The 17,644-nt window shown below is 52.7% G+C and overlaps 6 protein-coding genes across 6 annotated transcripts; 4 read left to right on the forward strand and 2 right to left on the reverse strand.

The window, feature by feature from the left end:
- Window positions 1-628: 628 nt before the first annotated feature.
- Window positions 629-5,227, reverse strand: CLUP02_06211 (Lecithin:cholesterol acyltransferase; the record flags this gene model as incomplete). Its single annotated transcript, XM_049285211.1, has 6 exons — window positions 629-1,522; window positions 1,585-2,117; window positions 2,290-2,381; window positions 2,554-2,680; window positions 3,218-4,835; window positions 4,913-5,227. The coding sequence occupies 6 exons, from the start codon at window positions 5,225-5,227 to the stop codon at window positions 629-631; spliced, it is 3,579 nt and encodes a 1,192-aa protein (XP_049142354.1).
- Window positions 5,228-6,399: 1,172 nt separating this feature from the next.
- On the forward strand, window positions 6,400-7,049 carry CLUP02_06212 (uncharacterized protein; the record flags this gene model as incomplete). Its single annotated transcript, XM_049285212.1, has 4 exons — window positions 6,400-6,461; window positions 6,548-6,721; window positions 6,771-6,914; window positions 6,983-7,049. The coding sequence occupies 4 exons, from the start codon at window positions 6,400-6,402 to the stop codon at window positions 7,047-7,049; spliced, it is 447 nt and encodes a 148-aa protein (XP_049142355.1).
- A 183-nt stretch (window positions 7,050-7,232) lies between these two features.
- CLUP02_06213 (acetyltransferase) lies at window positions 7,233-7,858 on the forward strand (the record flags this gene model as incomplete). The annotated part of the gene is made up of 2 exons (XM_049285213.1): window positions 7,233-7,412; window positions 7,478-7,858. 2 exons carry the CDS (start codon window positions 7,233-7,235, stop codon window positions 7,856-7,858), a joined length of 561 nt encoding a protein of 186 aa, XP_049142356.1.
- Window positions 7,859-8,227: 369 nt separating this feature from the next.
- Window positions 8,228-9,714, reverse strand: CLUP02_06214 (uncharacterized protein; the record flags this gene model as incomplete). Its single annotated transcript, XM_049285214.1, has 6 exons — window positions 8,228-8,389; window positions 8,486-8,559; window positions 8,612-8,814; window positions 8,905-9,472; window positions 9,530-9,631; window positions 9,690-9,714. 6 exons carry the CDS (start codon window positions 9,712-9,714, stop codon window positions 8,228-8,230), a joined length of 1,134 nt encoding a protein of 377 aa, XP_049142357.1.
- Window positions 9,715-10,208: 494 nt separating this feature from the next.
- CLUP02_06215 (uncharacterized protein) lies at window positions 10,209-11,464 on the forward strand (the record flags this gene model as incomplete). Its single annotated transcript, XM_049285215.1, has 2 exons — window positions 10,209-10,444; window positions 10,510-11,464. The coding sequence occupies 2 exons, from the start codon at window positions 10,209-10,211 to the stop codon at window positions 11,462-11,464; spliced, it is 1,191 nt and encodes a 396-aa protein (XP_049142358.1).
- A 1,712-nt stretch (window positions 11,465-13,176) lies between these two features.
- Window positions 13,177-17,639, forward strand: CLUP02_06216 (uncharacterized protein; the record flags this gene model as incomplete). The annotated part of the gene is made up of 8 exons (XM_049285216.1): window positions 13,177-14,064; window positions 14,134-14,322; window positions 14,373-14,838; window positions 14,897-15,024; window positions 15,074-15,733; window positions 15,786-15,928; window positions 15,980-16,581; window positions 16,861-17,639. 8 exons carry the CDS (start codon window positions 13,177-13,179, stop codon window positions 17,637-17,639), a joined length of 3,855 nt encoding a protein of 1,284 aa, XP_049142359.1.
- Between the last annotated feature and the right edge of the window lie 5 nt (window positions 17,640-17,644).

Here is a 17,644-nt window from a genome sequence, read left to right on the forward strand (position 1 = left end):
GTAGATAGGATATTCATCTGCAGACTTCTTCCGTGTATGCGGAACATCCAAGCACGGAAACCTGACCTCGGATGAACCCTAAGTGTTGTTTACCCGTTGTTGTCCATGATGCCGAGTCTGTGCCTCTAGGTTTACGAGTAAAGTTGAAGTTGGGAAGTAGCGGACATATAGTGTTCATCCCATGTTGCTTCGAGATGAAGTGAATCTATCTTAACTCCGATCTCACCCTTCGATACTTCCTAGTGACTTCCGACCAAGTCTTCAGATCCAGCACAGATATTGATGGTGAACAACACATTCATTAACGCACAAACACACACACACACATGGTTGAATCTCGATCTTCATCTCATCCACTCAAAATGCGTAAATTTTGCAGCTGCTAGGTGGCGGTAGTACCGTCTTGGGACTGAGTGTAGCAGTCCTCGGGATCCCAAACGCCATGATATGCTATGACCGTAACCCGAACGCTCGACGCCAAACTTAACGTTGCGATTGCTATGCCTCCTCTGGTTTCCAAGTTCACAACTCCAGCCCATATCGTCAAATCGAGCAAACACCTGCTCCAATTCATTTCGTCGTTTGCTCCGGCCGCCAGGACCAGGCCAGCTCACATCCAGATCTCTTTTCAAGCCTCTGGCATAGGGGCACTGTCCGCTACGGGCTCCAAAGGTTGGAGCTTCGTCTTTCTCCGTGGCGGCGGTGCTTTTGGTGGTATCTTCTTATGTCCATTCAAATGCAACGTCGTCGTCGGTCCGACCGGCACGCCATGTCGGTGTTTTGGTACCTCGGGCAACGGCTTCTTCGGCCGCACAGCGCCTGCCCCGGCCTTTGCCTCACCTTGTTTGGCTTCGGCGTCTGCCTCGGCCTTGCGACTCGGGGTGATGACACCCGGTTTCTCCATGACGGCGGCGACGTCGACAACACTAACGCTGCTCGCCGTGTCCGAACGTGTGAGACTGATCCCCAGGAACTTCCGAGCCACCTCTGCCTCGCCAGAAGCCTCCTGGTCGACAAGCCATTTCACTTTCGAGACTCGGTCGACTAGACGCACCGTCGTTTCGTCCGCAGGGGCAAAGTGAGAATTTCCATAACCACCCAGAATCCTCAAGACCTTGAGTACCTCATCACGCTTGTAGTGCGGCGGGTGGCTCAGTTGCGTGTGCGCCAGGAGTGGGTACAGGACTCGGAGGTATGTGTGGCGAAGCGATATCTTTTCGTCTGGCAAATCCATCAGGTTCCTAATGATAACGTCAAGGAGAACCTTGAGGTCATTGGTGTAGAAATATTCATATGTGGCTTTGGTTGTAAATAATAGATAAAGGAGTTTCAGGATCAAGAGTTGCAGGGACGTCTCCGTCTCACGATTCAAAAGTAAAATGATGTTCTCTCCGAATGTGCGGAACGAATCGCCGTGGAGACTAAGGCACTTGATCACCCTATTCGTGAGAGGGGCTGTGGGCGAGTTCGGATCTGAGGCGACGTCGGTGGATGCGAGCATGTATTGTTCGTTGAGAACCAACTGTTTTCATATTCGTCAGCGCCAGTAACGAGCAGGAGAGAACACGGCGAGGAGAGTTATACCAGCACCCGGATAATCGGATAGTGATATGGGTCGTGAACGTCGTTGGATAACTCCTCGATGATCTGGAAGAGGTATGCAATGAAGCCATCGTCGACCTGGAGCAAGTCGGCGGTGCGCAACCTTTCGACCCGGGACATTTCGTACATCAGCTCCAGAAGCAAGCGATGCAGCCTCAGATCCTGGTCTTTACGTCCGTTAATCAGCTCGAGGAGGCGAGGGAAGCACGCCTCCTCGATCATACGAGAGTATAAGGCCTCATCGGCATGGCCGTCGAGCAAAAGGAATAGTATAATGGCGTGCAGCGACGGGGGTTCATCCTCCTGCAAAAGGCTGTAGACGATCTGGTTGCGAATGTAGTCCTTGTTGTCTTGAAACAGCTTGCATTGCAGTAGCTTCTCGCAGCAGGTGGCGACATCATTTTCGTTCTCGGGGAACTTGTCTCTGAACCTCGAAGTAAGATAGAGCCACGATCGCAGGGTTTCGTCGATTAAGTCGTGGGACTGGTATTGGGTAGTGACGACGTCGTCGAGCTCTGCAGTTGACGACGAGACTCTGGTCAGCGACAAATCTTACGATGCGCACAGTGTGCGACGTAGGAAAGGTAAGGTCTGGGAGGAGACGAAGTAGACAACATCATGAACAGTAAGGCGGGGGAGGATGGAAGAAGCAACGAGGGGTTGGATTTGGGGGCGAATTTGGCTGACCTTCCCAAAATTGGTGCTTGGTCTCGAGAGACTCGTATAGATCGAAGTCGGCCATGATGCTAGAACCACCGCTGATACGTGGGTGGAATGGTCTGCATCACCGGCGCAGTGCAAACAGCGACTGCTAAAATATGGGAAGAGGAGTAGAAGAAGAAGAGAAGCGTTGGATACTCGGTGGGATGAAGATGAGGCCGGCTGGAGTTTCGACTCTTTGGGATTTGATACACCACATGGCTTGACAACAAGGTCCCCCTCTTCAGGTACCTAGTCAGGCCAGGGCAGCCTGGGGCCAGGCCCGAGCTGGATGAGGTAAGGACGGACGGTCCACCCTTGAAGCACTGTACAGGCCCACTGAGCGGCAGCGGCAGCGGCAGCGACAACACACTGAGTCCTGGACGGGAGTTGGTTGGCGGCTGCCATGCAGTGAGGGGACTTTTTTTTTTTCTATTTCTTTTGGAGTGAAGGTGGGGGAAATGTGAAGCGGAGGGGTGGGGATGGAGATGGAGGGGCTGGGGACACCGATCTTCCGCTGTAGTCGCTGCTCTGGTGACAGCGCAAACGTGCACCTGATCCCATGCCGCCCTCAAGTTCTTGCATGCCCCTCCTTGCTTGTTGTCTCTTCATGGCGACTCGTGCCTACCATAGAGAAACATTTGCGACCTTTCCGAGTCTGCACAATAAGGCCTGTCACAGGGTCACCTGTCAAAGCCTCAGAGGTTCATCATGTAAAAATATGCTGCGAGCTCTATGTGTAGCGTGTATCTCGTTCAATAATTACCTATTAAGACACAAAGACGAAAGGCATGGAAACACAGAAAGTCGTTGAATAAGAGGGGTATTGTATCCGTGTCGTAACCATTCCCAAATGCTCCAAATACTCTTAGTACCCTTGCGCCAAATAACGCCTCTAATCGGACCGCTCATGAACTGTTGCCGACCAATTTTTCCAAAGTCTCCTCCCAGGTATCCTGCTCCTCATCGGGTCTTTGGCCGTCGTCATACACCTTGACCTTGTCGGCGTACTCCTTAATGTTGCTAACAACATAGTCGGTAATCGTATTTCCCTTGCCCGCCGCGATCCTCAAGATGAGCTCGTTCAGATGTTGCCGCCCGAGAATATCCACGTGGTCTGCCGTCTTGGGTCCTCCACGGGGATTGAATCGCTCGGGTTCGTGCTCCATCTCGACAACCGTCACCTTGACACCGGCTGGGTTGTACCTCTTGTAGTTCCACCCGCGGTTACACATGTATCCCGTGCTGAGAAGATTTACTGTTCCGTCGCCCTCTCCCATGACGACACCATGATCCACCTCTCCCTGCGTGAGGGTTGTGTCGATTGTGATGTTCAGGTTCGTGAGAGCCGGTGCGTCTGGTGACCGATAGTAGTAGCCTCGCTCCGTTGCCTTGCCTACACCGTAGAAGCAGTAGATCTTGAGGCTCGGTGCCAGAGGCAGACGTGTCTCCAGGGGGTTGATCCATTTGTTTGGGTCTTTTTCGTTGGCGTCGACCTCGTCTTGAGTGTGTGCTACACCATGGGAATAGGCACCCTTCACATTCCTCGAGTACCACTCCTCTGTAGTGTTGAAGAGATAGTTCATGGCTGACTCGACCGTCAGATTCCGTTCCGGAGTTGTCCAATTCATGCCGCTACGGAAATTGAGGAGAGAACCGTAAGACAGCTCCTGATCCGGCTTGTCATCAGGTGCCCATGTCGAATTGCCCCAAACAGCATCTCCTCCAATGGGAAGCATGGAAGAAATGCCAGGCATTGCTCGGAAGAGCTGGGCTCTTTCGTCTTTGCTCAAAAACTTCTCGAGGCCGTACACGGCAAAGGCGTTCAGCTGAGCTGTGTCTCTCATCTCACCTGACAAGACAGCTGTCAAGTCCTTGACAGCACCAAGCATGCAGCCACTCACGTTGATCCAAGCTTCGACGTGCTGTTCGACCCAATCATCGCCACCTCGTCCACCACTCTCGGATGCGACCCAGTGGAAGAAGTAGAAAAGGACTTGCCCTCCCATGCTGTGGGACACGAGAACGGCCTTCTTGCCCGAAAACGCATGCGCAGTTTCAATGTAAGATTTGAGCCTCGAAAAGTACTGATCGCGTGTTTCGAGGTTGGGGTACGCCAAACGCCAGTCGTACGCGGCAGTGAAGGAATTAGTCGGGTCGTAGCCTATTGATGCCAGATTCTCGAAAATCTTGTTCCAGATCCAGTAACCGGTGATAAAGAAGTCGGTTGCGTCGAAGCCTTGAGCAGCTCGCAACTTGATATGAGGGGGGTCGAGACCGGTCTCCTGATCCAGCATGATATGTTTCTTCCAGTTTTCCTTGTCGAGGACCAGCGCACGCATCATGCTCCAACTACCCCAGAGGCGCTTTCGGAAATACTGGCGGGAAACGTTGGCCGTGCCCCACGATTCGAGGCCTGTTGAGATGACGCCAGGGACCATGATCATGGGGTGATGGGCATGAAGACCCTCGGCGCGGGCTTGCAAACCTACGGAGAAGGCATCGTAGCTATCGACGAATTCTCGCTCGCCTTGCTTTACAGCCAGCCATGTTAGTTCTAGCCAACTAGATGACGCTCGCTCGCCAAGACGACACCTGAATTGTTACTGACCACAAGCTCCCGCATGTCCTTAACCAAGCCAGCTGGCAGAACATCGAAGAAGCTGTCCATGCTAAGCTCTCCAAGCTCGGGGAAATCTATGAGGTCGTTGCTTTTCGCGAAAAAGCCGGCGGCTATGATTCCAAATAAACTTCCAAGTAAGAAGATGGCGCCATTCCGGCGTTTCCGTGTCTTGGGTTTTACATGGTGAACAACGTGAGCTACAGTCTCGGGTTTCTCGGGGCTTTCGTCTCGAGGGGTCGAAATTTCACTATCGATGTTGCTGTCGGTGGGGATGGCTCGGCGCCTAATAGTCGAAGAAGACATGGTCGCTGTCGCAAAGGGCCGCTACCACGGGGGAAATGTTAGTAGAACGGAGTGAGCCCTTGAAGTCGATATTGTAACAACCCAAAGAGGCCAGGCTATTCCGTGGAAGTAAGGACCAGGCGGCGCATACCTGAGCTTGGGATGAAGTGGAAGCGAGGACGGTGTCAACTGCGCCGTCCTCGTTGGGCGTGGCCTGGTACTTATTGAAAGGCACGTGGGCGAGTGGGCGATGGGACGGTGTGAGCTAAGCGGCGAGCAAGGGGGGGGCGACTACCTATGGCAGATCCAAAGCTAGGCAAAGCTTGTTTCGTGATTTGTTGGACAGACAGAGAGGGACAAATGTTGACAAGCAGTCCCGAGGCATGCGGGATTCAGGTGTGCTTGGCCGGGCAATGTTGAGAGCCAAGGAGTCCGGAGCTCGGGGGGTGGGTTGTTGGAGGCGGCCGAGGAACGAGCAAAAAAAGATGCATGAGCTGCTTGACTTCTCCGTGCGGCCCGACGTGACGTCAATCTCCGAGGGGGGCAGCGTCTTTTTCCAGCATGCTCTCCGCCAGAAGAGGTACTTGAAGATAGTGCATATTTTGGTATGGTTGTTATGTATCTGGCCTTGTGGTGAGTGCGCCCGGCAGATGCACAGGCACCATGCCGCAATGGAATGCAGGGGGGTCCCACTGAATGAGGGCACCGGTCCCGTCGTAAATCCTTACTACAAGTACGCAGTAGGTAACTGGTGACTTGGCACCAAGTAATACCTCAAGTGCTACAATATGAATTTTTTTTTGTTATGTCCCGATGATGCTTGTCGCGTAGAAATATTCCGAAAGCGGTCAAGTCGTTTCCTCACTCTTTTGGTCTAACTAATTGAATAGAGGTAATGGGCTCTAAAGCAGACCCTGACAAGCAGCCCAAGGGGGCCGACTTGCATGTGATGGACCTTGGATGAACCCCATTGCATGAACGCAAGCAAGAATTCAAACTTGGCAGATTTGACGGGCAGTAATCTCGCCTTGAGTAGGACATGAAGTGAATCCTACCTACCAACCTTGTTACGGTCCTCTCTCAATTACCTGGAATATCCAAGTTTGACAACCCTCACAAACACCACCCAGCACACGCTGGCAAGCGTGAGGCGCTGCCATGTCTGGCTTCACCCTAATGCACCTCACTTTACCATGTGCTTACCTCACCTGGTAGAAACCTCACCTCTCCGCAAAGTCGAGTTTCCAAAACTCAAGTAGGTCTGATTAAACCATTCTAGGTATCCAATCAGATGACTGTCGAGGTAGCACGAGGGCGGCCGTTTGACATGTGACAGTGAAGGAAATTCACGGCGTTTGGCTGGAAAAGGGATCTCACTGCCCTGAGGGCAACAGGCCGCCCGTCGATAGACCCCACTAAATGGCCTGCCCGCAAAACTGCCTTGACCTCCGAATCCGACAGGGACGATGGGCGTAGATGGTGGGCCCCCGGGCGGGGCCTACCGTACTGCAGCTGGTAGGACACTGAACACCGCACGGTCTGAGCGGAGCTGACTGACCTGAAGCACCGCAGCCAGAACAACTCGACTCAGTTTTAGGTATCGAATGCAGCGTCCCCCGACTCCGACTCCAGATACGCCCATCAACTTGCACCTGCAAACGCACATCTCACGATCCTGGTTTGGCCGGTTTGCACTCGCCCTTGTCTCGTAACCCCCAGCCGCGGCAGAGCCGCGCCTCTTCATCTTTTGCATTCTCGTCTTGCCTTCCTCTACAGCAAACCGCGCGTCACATTGGCGACACCCGGCTATTTGCCCGCACTTTCTCTCATCCGCCTCGTCTGAGATCTCAAGACTTCACTTCTTGCTTCTTCCTTGCGCGCTATACATATTGTCATGCCTTGAGACCATTTCAGGTGCCGATATAGGCTTGTGCGCAACCTCTCACCACGACTTTTATAGCTTTGATTTCATATATCTTGCCTACGAAGTCCGACCTCAAACAAATATACCCCGCGAGACAGCAACATGGACGTTTCCAAGGTCACCCACCTCCCCGCGGATCTGCAGTACTGCCAGTACGAGCACGGCCTCGAAGCGAAATACCTTCCAGCTATACGCTCTCTGATCGCAAAGGACTTGAGTGAGCCATACAGCATCTATGTCTACCGGTATTTTCTATACCAGTGGGGCCATTTGTGCTTCATGGTACGTTACCTTTCTCTCTATTCCCTCTTGTGTATGTGCCATCGCCGTTGCTTACTTTACCACAGACTTTGAATCCCGCCGACGGGTCTCTCATTGGTGTCATCATATGCAAGCTGGAAGTGCACTCGTCTCACTCGCCGCCAACGCGCCGGGGCTACATCGCTATGCTCGCCGTGGCCTCGCCATATCGCGGTAAAGGCATTGCGACGGCACTCGTGAAGAGGGCTATAGATGCCATGGCCCAACGGAACGCCGATGAGGTGGTCTTGGAGACGGAGGAAACCAACACACAAGCCATGCGTCTGTACGAGCGTCTTGGGTTCTTGCGTTCCAAGAAGCTACACAGGTATTATCTCAACGGCAACAGCGCCTACAGGCTGGTACTGCTGCTCAAACCTATCGACCCGGATGCCGCATTTGATGATTCGGATGGCCAGTCTCCCTGACTAGGGGAGTATGGGGAAGATCTGCTTCTCAAGTCAAAAAGAATGCTTGATAACACGTGCGGCGTTATTTGACAACAACCGCACCGGAAGGTTAGATTAGGGTTACATGAGAGCTGGCAGAGTATCGTCGTTGCTTTAGAACGGGATATTGCGTGGGTAGAAACGTTAGCATCACTAGGGGCATGGGTACCGGACTTGGTGGTTTATTGCGTCGTCGATTCTGATAGATGGTTGAGCGTTGTACAAGAGGACAGAGGCATTTTTTTGGCAGGGCGCATGTCGCGATTCGTATTCACACATATGGCATAGGCTCGTGGCAGTACTCTACATGTACGGCTTATGAGAGGTACATAGCAATCTTCATGTACATTAGAGGAGCAAAGATGAGCTGCAGTCCGTCCTCTTAGCCTTGCTGACCGCCGTCGACTCTTTCCGCTCGTTTCTTCGAACCGATTGACCTAGCTTTTCTTCCTCACTCCCAACAGTATGCAGCCCCTGAGAGGAGTACTGGTCTTTCCGGCCATCGTAAGCCTACACCTGCAAAGCGCCGCGTCATCAAGTGGATCGTATTTGAGCTCCTCTCGGGAAGTGGAAGACCACAAGGCGGATGATTGTCTAGGATAGCACATCCATAGAACTGTAAATCGATGCCTTCAAGCCCCAGTGATTACCTGAAGCGATACCGAGATACGTAAATGCATCTTGGGCATGTCAGACCGAAAACTTTCTCCGTAATAGGAGGCTTCTACGAACCTGGTTTATAGTAGATAGGGCGTCCCATGGCCTCAACGAGCTTGAGCTCTCTCAGCCGACGCAAGATCCGGGTCACATCTGCCATATCGCTGAAGTCGGCCGTATAAACGCATACAATTCGGTCTTTTCGACCGGTAGGGTCGGTATACGGATTCCAAGGGGCAACTTTTGCGGCAATGCCTAGTTCGTTGTTCGCTGTGGCGCTTGCTATGACGTTCCAGACTTCGTTAACATCCTTGGGCTGACAGAAGAGCATCCACTGTTTGACGAGAATGAGCTATCGTATTTGGTACGCGCGGGCCTTGTTGAGAGCACTTGCCTTGCCGGCCTTGATCTTGCACATGTGTGCGAGGCCTATGATATCCCGGGTGGCATCTTCTTGTTCTTGCCTCAGCAGCTTTGCCTGTACTGCCTTGGATTTGTTGGTCTTTTCGAGGCCTAGCTTGTAGTTGAGTAGGATCTCTAATCTCTCCGAGCCCCCCTCGATAAGGGTATCGAGTCGTGAGCCCTCCTCCTCCGGTGCTTCGTCCTCGTTGCCTCTGCTCCGCTGGTTCTGGGCATTGAACCTGTCCTTCCTGCGGATGTACGGATTGCATACAAAGATCCACGGGAGTCGCTCGCTTTGCTCCGTCGTCTCGGGAGGCAGACGATCAAGGAAGTCATTGACCGTCTCCGTTAACTGCCACGCGTAGGGAACACCGGCATACGGGTTGTGGAGTTTGGTGCTGTCGAGAGGCTCCTTCTTGACTTTTCTGTCCATCGCCGAGATGGAGGCCGCCGCCGCATTCCTCTCTTCCCACCACTGGGAAACGTCAAATGACGTAACCCGAGACTCTAGGTCGGCGACAATCTCATCGTCCCCTGAGCGCGAATTAGTTCGTCTCGTTCAACATCAATCGAGCTCATAAAGACGCAAACCGTAGAAGTCAGATTCGTCAGAATCCATGTTACCCAATGCAAACTCTAGGCGACACAAGAACCAATGCTCAAGGATTACGAACAAGAATGAAAGTGCCTTGTCTAGTTGTGAGGAAAGTGCGGTGAACGTTTGCTGTTTCGGAGCAGAAAAAGAAAGCACCACCCCAGTAAAGAATAATGACCATCGACTGTTGTAAAACAAGTACCTTAGTATCGACAAGGTGAGGGCAACGTCATCCTCTTATGTGTATGTGCGGGCGGGGGACAACGTGTTGATAAAGTTTAAATCTATTGAAATGAAGGAACAAGGGGATGCTACAGACACCCCGTTGTTTTTGGAAAGGATTGCGACTTCCGAACCGATTAGCGGCTGTCAATCCCGGGGTCGGGGGTTGCGGGATCCTTCCGCCTGCGCCGGGGCCGATAACCCTCCCGGAACTCTTTGGCGAGTGCAGAATCTAAGCACCGCATGTCAAATCTCAAATTCGACTTCCCCCACACGTCTTCCCCGGACTCCAAACTACCTAGGCATTCCATCATCGAAAACCCGAGACGAGACAGCATAGGTCGGTGAGACACCCCGCATTTAGCAATACCTTTCGTCAAACACTCGAAAGCTGGGGATTGGAAGTTTTTCTTTTCCAGCCCAAAAGAGAAGACAACCCTCACACAAACCACAATGGGTGACTCAGCCCCAACCATTACCTCGAAGCAGTCTCTCATCCTCGACTTGCCCCCAAGCTGCATAGAGTTCTGCTCAATACATCCGTCTTATTTCGTAGTCGGCACATACAACTTGGTCAAAGAAGAGGAGGCGAACACTGAGTTGTTAGAAAACGCAGATGTTGCCGTTCCCAAGAAACCTCAAAACCGGAACGGTAGCTTGATCGTATATCGGCTCGTAGACGGCCTTGTGTAAGTCTGCCACTTGCGTACCAAGAAGGATTGTCCTCTTTTCTGTTTGACTTACTCGTTTATAGTCAACATGTGCAAACACTCTTGCACCCTTCAGCAATTCTTGATCTGCACTTCTGCTCATCGTCTGGGCGGGAGGATATCTTGGCTGTAGTTTCGAGCACGGGAACACTTTCCATCTTCAAGTTGGCCCCGGACACCGACGACGCAGAGCCGTTGAAGCATTTGGCCACGAGCAGAATCTCCGATGTACCTGAAGGTGTTCTCTTCCTCTCTGGGGTTTGGGACCCGAACGATGCCGCCTCTATTGCGTTGACAACCTCGTCGGGTGAGGTGCGCATTGTAAAACTCGGCGATTCATGGGAGATTGTAGATGAAGAGGACTCGGAGGCTATTATTACGCATTCTCTCGAGGCCTGGACAGTCGCTTTCTCGCCACCTGACCAAACCACGCCATTCATCCTCTACTCCGGAGGAGACGACTCGGCATTGCGCTACACATCGTATTCTCGCAACGAGGATGCGGCTATCGAGGCTCTGTATGCGCCCCTTAACATCCCCGGCCACGGTGCCGGCGTGACGGCTATCCTCCCCATACCACTCACTCTTGCAGACAACTCAAGACTACTAGTTACGGGTAGTTATGACGACACAATAAGAGTCTTTTCGGTACAACCGCCGCACGAGACGTACGGTACGCGAAAGGTCAAATGTCTCGCAGAGGAGAACCTAGGAGGTGGTGTGTGGAGGCTCAAGTTGATCGCCATGAAAAGCAGTGCTGATCGATGCCGCCTGCGCGTCCTGGCATCGTGCATGCATGCTGGCGCCAGAGTCGTCGAACTCGAAGGCCCGCTAAGTGGCGAAGACTGGGCCGTGACTGTCCTGGCCCAATTCGAGGAACACAAGAGTATGAACTACGGAAGCGATTTTGTGCCGGCATCGGAGAGCAAGCGTCTTGAGTGTGTATCGACGAGCTTCTACGACAAGCTTTTGTGCCTGTGGGAGGTAGAACTAGCCTAGGTCAAGGTAGAAGAATGCAAAGCAAGTAAAATTGACAGCCTAGCTATGATGCCTAGTCTTCCTTCCAACCCCATTTGCCGACTTGATGTACTAGGTATGTCTGGGGAAGACAGGGGATGGTATTTGTGCTTAAGATCATGTGCCTCAGACAAGGGGTTTGCCATGTTGAAGACAGAGGATTTGCCTGTAGTTTCTATGCATACTCGCGCAATTAGGCTGATGTGATTTCCGATGAGGCGGTCCCATCATTGAAGCAACTTCCGTAGTCTATAAACAGACATGTCAGATACCGCATTGCGGCGTCAAGGGGTCCTCATGCATCCTTTCCCGCAATTGGATGATAGCCAATTCCTAAAAACGTGGGGGGAGGTACGGATATTCGATTGCCAGATGGCGGGGTATTTCCCTGGGTACGGTAGGCATGCATATACCAAGGCTAAGTTGGCTACCCGGTAGCATGGCAAGGTATGAAGATGCCGAAATTAAATAACGTAGATTCACGAGAACGCGTCTGCCTAGGCGAGGTGATGTGAGTTGAGGTGGGGTGACAGGTTCTCTCCGCATTTCCCATGTTTTCGTCCGACTCCCAATACATGGGCACTTGTGACATGGGACTTGAAGATAATTGGGGGTATCGTTGGAATGCAGTACCTCACTTGAGATGGGAGAAATGGATGATGCAAAACATGAACCGCCCTGTGTGCATCGCGACGTGTAGTCTCCTGCTTTATTGCCTGCTTCCAAGTCGGTCAAGTAAAGGCTCAAGGCAGGGCAAAGCAGGGTTTCATTGCGTTAGGTACCTACCTAGTAAGTCAGGTACGGACCTGGGACCTGTGAGGTGAGTCTGAGATGGCCCAGCCCCAGGTACACGGTCACCCCCCGGCCCGAACAGCACAGCACCGGGGACAGCGCATCACAGCAGCAGCAGGGCACCCGACAGCAACCACATGGAACCTTGCCCTGCGGTGGGCGGAACTGCTGAGCGCGTCGGACCTGAGGTACCTGGGGCGTGGGCGTGGGTCACCTTACACCTTGGGCTCACCTCACCACCTGCCTGCCTTAACGCCGCGCCAATTCCCACCTTTTAGCTTTACTTTCTGTCCGCCTCTGACGATGCAATTCAATATTGCTTCTTGCTCCTGCTGCTGCTGTTGCTAGTCCTTTAGCTTCTACCTCTGTCACAGCTGCTACACGCATACCATTTCTGCGCAGCTCTCAAGATCGACACTCGCTTTTGCATCTGCGTACCTCACCTTAACCAATCCCAGTCTAATCTCTCTGCTTCCTTCACTACTGCCCCCCCCGACAAACTTTCCGCTGCTCAGCTTTGTCTTGCATATCCTTCCCACCGCATCAAGGTCAGAACAAACGACCTTGATAAGTCTTGACCAAGAACTTGTGGCAGGTACAGAGCTTCCGGTACGTCCTTGCACCCCAGTGTATGCATGTTCTGTAATGCACTTTCCAGTGTAGTCTTATCCTTTTCCTCTTCTTCGCCATTCGACGGTGGCCGTGGCTAACTCTAATCTCGACTTCTTGGGCAGCATTCCTCACCGAGCTTGCACTTCGATCTTTCCTCCTACCTGCTCCTCTTACCGTCAGGTTCCCTCGAGTCCACCTCCCGACGAATGAACCAGCATTAAGTCACCTGCTGGACAAGCAGCTTCCACGGCTGGACACTTTGCGGTGTACTGCGACCGACGGAACATATCATGGACGGCCGGACGCCCAATGGCGCAGCCGGTATGGCTCAGAACGCTACTTCCACCAACGGTGGAAACCCCGACATCATCTCCCAGATCCACCAGGCCCTCGAGGTCATACACAGTCCTTACTCTTCCAACGAGTCCCGCCGAGACGCACAGCTTTTCCTCGAGAATATCAAGGGCATAGACGAGGCCCCCTTCCACGGATTCACCCTCGCATCCAACAAGTCGCAGTCCCCTGTCGTGCGCCACTATGCTCTCTCTTTGCTCGAACACGCAATCAAGCAGAAATGGGCCGAATACAACGAGCAGCAGTCTACCATGCTGCGCGAATGGGTTATGGAGCTTTGCCGCACCCTGTCAAAGGAAGACCCGCTATATATTAGGAACAAGACAGCTCAGCTGTGGGTAGAAGTCGCGAAGAGATGCTGGGGAGCCGAGTGGATGGATATGGACGAGCTCTTGGTACGGATTTGGCAGATCCCTGACTCTCCTGTCCACAAAGAGCTCGTCCTTTTCGTGCTTGAGACCCTGTCCGACGAGGTCTTCAATGGCGACGATGCTGTTGTTGCCATGCGCGAAGGCGTCCTCAGCAGAAGCTGCGTCGAAGTCTTTACCCCAGCTTCCGTTCTCAGAGAGGCATTTCCCAACAGAGTTGCAGGCCCCGAAGTGCGCTCTGGGGAAGAAGGTTGGCTAAGCAGGGTATCCGAGTTTCTCAGTCAATGTCTCGACGGTGACGCACCAAACAACGACCAAATCCGCTCCTGCGCCGTGAAGTCCTTGACTGTGTTCTATTCCCTCATGCCATGGGCCATCCCAAAGTCTGTTGCCGTTGCAAACTGCGTTCCGGTCATGTGCAGGGCTCTTGCAACTCCCGAGGTGTCCATTCAAAAGGTAGCAAGCAGTCCGTCTTGTGGTGCTCGTTCTGCCGTTAAACAGGAGCCAAAAGCTAACATCGACTAGGCCTCGCTGGAAGCTCTGCATGCGCTCTACTCCCGTTCCAACTTTTCAGAACAAGAGTTCAAGGACCTTGTCGCGCCCATGTATGATGCTAGCCAAGTAGACCTCATGAAGAGGCTCTTTGAGTGGTCTGCTGTGGATGTGGAAGACATTGACGAGGACAAATACCAATTCGGCAAAAAGTTCTCAGAGGTGCGTCTATCATGGTGTAGAAGCCCCCCCAAGTTACTAATTGCTAGCAGATGCTGTCCCTTCTCGGCAACTACCTCGACCGGCGGTTCTCTGCCATATCTACAAACTCGGATGTCAGCGGTTTTCTCAACCTGCTGCTGCTTACCGTTCAGAGCCAGAGTCTCATCATCGCGATTCCAGTCCTGGCAACCTGGACACGTCTCCTCAACAACAGGCTAATTGGACAAAGCCCAGCCAACAGTCATCTCGTTGGGCCTCTTCTTGAAGTATGCGGCTCTCGCCTGATACGCTACGAGAATCTGCCCGAAGACACCCAAGACCAGACCTTTATGTTCCTGATGGAGGATACCGATACCGTTCCCGAGCGTCACGCGTTTCTCGGCAACTACCGAAGATACAGCACTCAAGTCATTGAGACCATCGTCCAGCTCAAGCTATCCGACGCAGTATACCACGTTCTTGGTCAAGCGGAACACGTTTTGCAGCATCTGTATGACGAGAGCCCGCCAATGAATGGTGAGTTGACAGACATAATCTTTGAGCGGTAGCCAAAGAGCAAAAACTGACCTTCCAGTCGCGACGTATTTCAAACACTCTATGCCTGTTCTTCGTGTCGATGCTCAGTTTACAGTCATCGAAGCCGCACTCAAGGGCTACATGAAATGGAGAGCAAGCACCACTCAGCAGAGCTTACCAGACTATGTTGGTGACGAAGTCTCCGATATTCGAATCAATGCTGACTTGCTTCTAGGAGCAACAGCGTGCTGCACTAGAGAGGGATTTGGAGTCGTGGTGCACCAAACTTCTGGAGATGAAGTTCGAGGATCCTCTGATTCGCAAGAGAGTTTTACAGCTGTTGGTCGCCTTCTCAACAACAGCACTTGACAAGAAACCAGGCTTCATGCTCAAGGTTCTCGAGCACATTTTGATGACCTGGCCGGCGCCCCAGCCGGAACATCGTGCTTTCAATGAAGCGATCAAGGACTTCCAGTCTGAGAGCATGGTAGAGTTGCAGAGGCTAGCGTCCAAGGTTCCTGATCACTTGCTCGCGGTTTATGATCAAATCGAGGCAAAGGTTAACGACATGATCTCGTCTGGTTCTCTGGATGAGAAACGCCAAATCGCTTATCAAAGCTTCCTCTTCATCATCATTCACCGAGCATCCAACATCGATCCGGCCAAACAGGTTGAACGACTCCAGCAATTCATCAAGCCTGTCACATCCTCATGGCAGAACCAAGAGCTGAAGAACGCATTGTCATCGTACTCTGGCTTTTGTGAATTGATGGCCTTGGACAAGGCAAAGAGATACCTGATGAGCCACCGCGTACATGAGGTCAAGGAATGGGGTTCCTGCGAGTTGGATGCGGAGGGTTTGGCTCTACAGGCTGAATTGGAGGAAAGGCAAAAGGTTGGTAGAACCGAGACGCGTCCAATGTGGTGTTATGCTTACTTGTCTACAGATGTTGCCGCTCAGGCCTACCAAGTCTTTCCTATCATTCTCTGTCGAGAAGCTTGAGAAGACGTCGACGCCATTCCAGATCTCGTACCAGCTGTGGAATGACAGCTTTCCGCTGATCCTTCCGGATCTTTTGCAGTTCCTCAGGTAAATTCCGCTTCATCACTCGTGGTCTTCGTCGACTGACAGGCGTTGTAGCCATGCCCACGCCTCCCACAACCCGGATAACTGGACAGAACTGCCCAACGAGATGAAGTCTGTTGTTGGCAACGTGCTCAGCGACCGTTTCTGGCAAGCAGGCATTTCAGAGGGCAGCAAAGATGAGTTCTACGCAAGGGTCATGGATAAGAAGAACACACTCGAAGGTCTTGCATCGACGATCCGCGGAACCGTAAGGTTTGTAAGGGAAACTTGTTACGCGATCATCTACTGCATGAGTCGTTTGGAGATGCAGTTTTACGGCTTCAGCGAGCTGCCCGGTCCGCTTGCGCAAGCACTCTTCCAGAACTCATTCCACCTGTCAGCACATCAGCAAATCAATCTGCTCAACCTCGTCAGGTATCTTGTGGATGACTGTCCCCTCGAGCAGCGAGAGCATTTCCTACCCCCACTTCTAGCTGCCTGCTTCCAGCAAATGGACGCCAAGATCAATGCCGAATGGGAGAACTTGGAACGTCAGCAGGCCATACAGGCAGCTGCCGATGCTCTGACGGAGGAAATGAAATCAGAGAGCATCTTGCGCCAAGTCACCTATACCGCAGTCATTATGGTGGCGGATTTCTTGGACCCTACGAAAAGGAGTAAGTTAATCTTCCTTCTCCTTTCTTCCCAGACTTGATCCTCGCCCATCTCCTCTATCTTCCTCGGTCAGATTGTCGCAGTCTCCCTCCAACCATTTGCTACTCTAGGATCCCTTTGGGCCGTTCTGTAGTAGACTATCTGCCTGCTACCCCGCTCCTCATCCTCGTCATTTCCCCGTGTGCCTCGGCTAGGAGCAGAAGCCGGTGGGGATGGCAGTGCTGGTTCGAGGGTTTTGGAGAGACGGTATACATGGCGAATAAGCTGACATGGAAATCTAGACCCCCCGCCATTGAGATCTCAGAACGGTCAAGAGCAATCACGGAAGTATCCATCACTTAGGAAGTTTTGCCTGATGCAGTCGACCGTAGTTGCGCCATTGCTCCTCTTCTGCACGCACGCCATCCGCATGCGAGACACTCGTTGCTGCAGCATAATTCTGCGAGTGTTCCGTTCCATCGTCCCAGACTTCACCGTGGCTGAGCCACTGTCGCCCAAGTCTTTACCCCAAGATGGTGCTGAGGTGGCACCGTCCAGCAGGGACCCTTACCTCGATACCTCGCCAGTATCTGCGGAAGCAGCTACTGCCATCAGGGAATACATAGCTTCGGACGTGCTCCGAGCTTGCATTACCTCCTTCCATGAGCCCTACTTTGTAGATCTACAAAAAGACTTGGCGTCTCTGATCGCTGCCATAGTGGTTTACTATAGCCCTGTCACGAGCACCCCGCGCGACATACTCATGTCCCTGCCTAACATCAGGCAAGCAGATCTTGACAGACTCAATGACTTTGTGGCCAAGCCAGCCTCACACACGCGGCAACAGAGAGCACTTGTGCTTGACTTGCTCAAGGACCTCAAAGGAGTCAGTATTGCCGAGATGGGAAAGCTCCCCAAGAACAGCGGCTTCGGGCGCAGCAAGAGGTCAAATCGTAGCAAGATGGCTCAGGAGTTCATGACACCGGCCAACGAGTCGAGAACACGGGGCGGTGGGGTTGCTGATGGGGGGCGTGCCACACCAGACGCCTTGGAGGGGGTGGCCGGCCTTTTCGAGGGCTGAGAAAC

This window comes from Colletotrichum lupini, chromosome 3 (genome assembly GCF_023278565.1).
Source record: "Colletotrichum lupini chromosome 3, complete sequence".
Lineage (NCBI taxonomy): Eukaryota > Fungi > Ascomycota > Sordariomycetes > Glomerellales > Glomerellaceae > Colletotrichum > Colletotrichum lupini.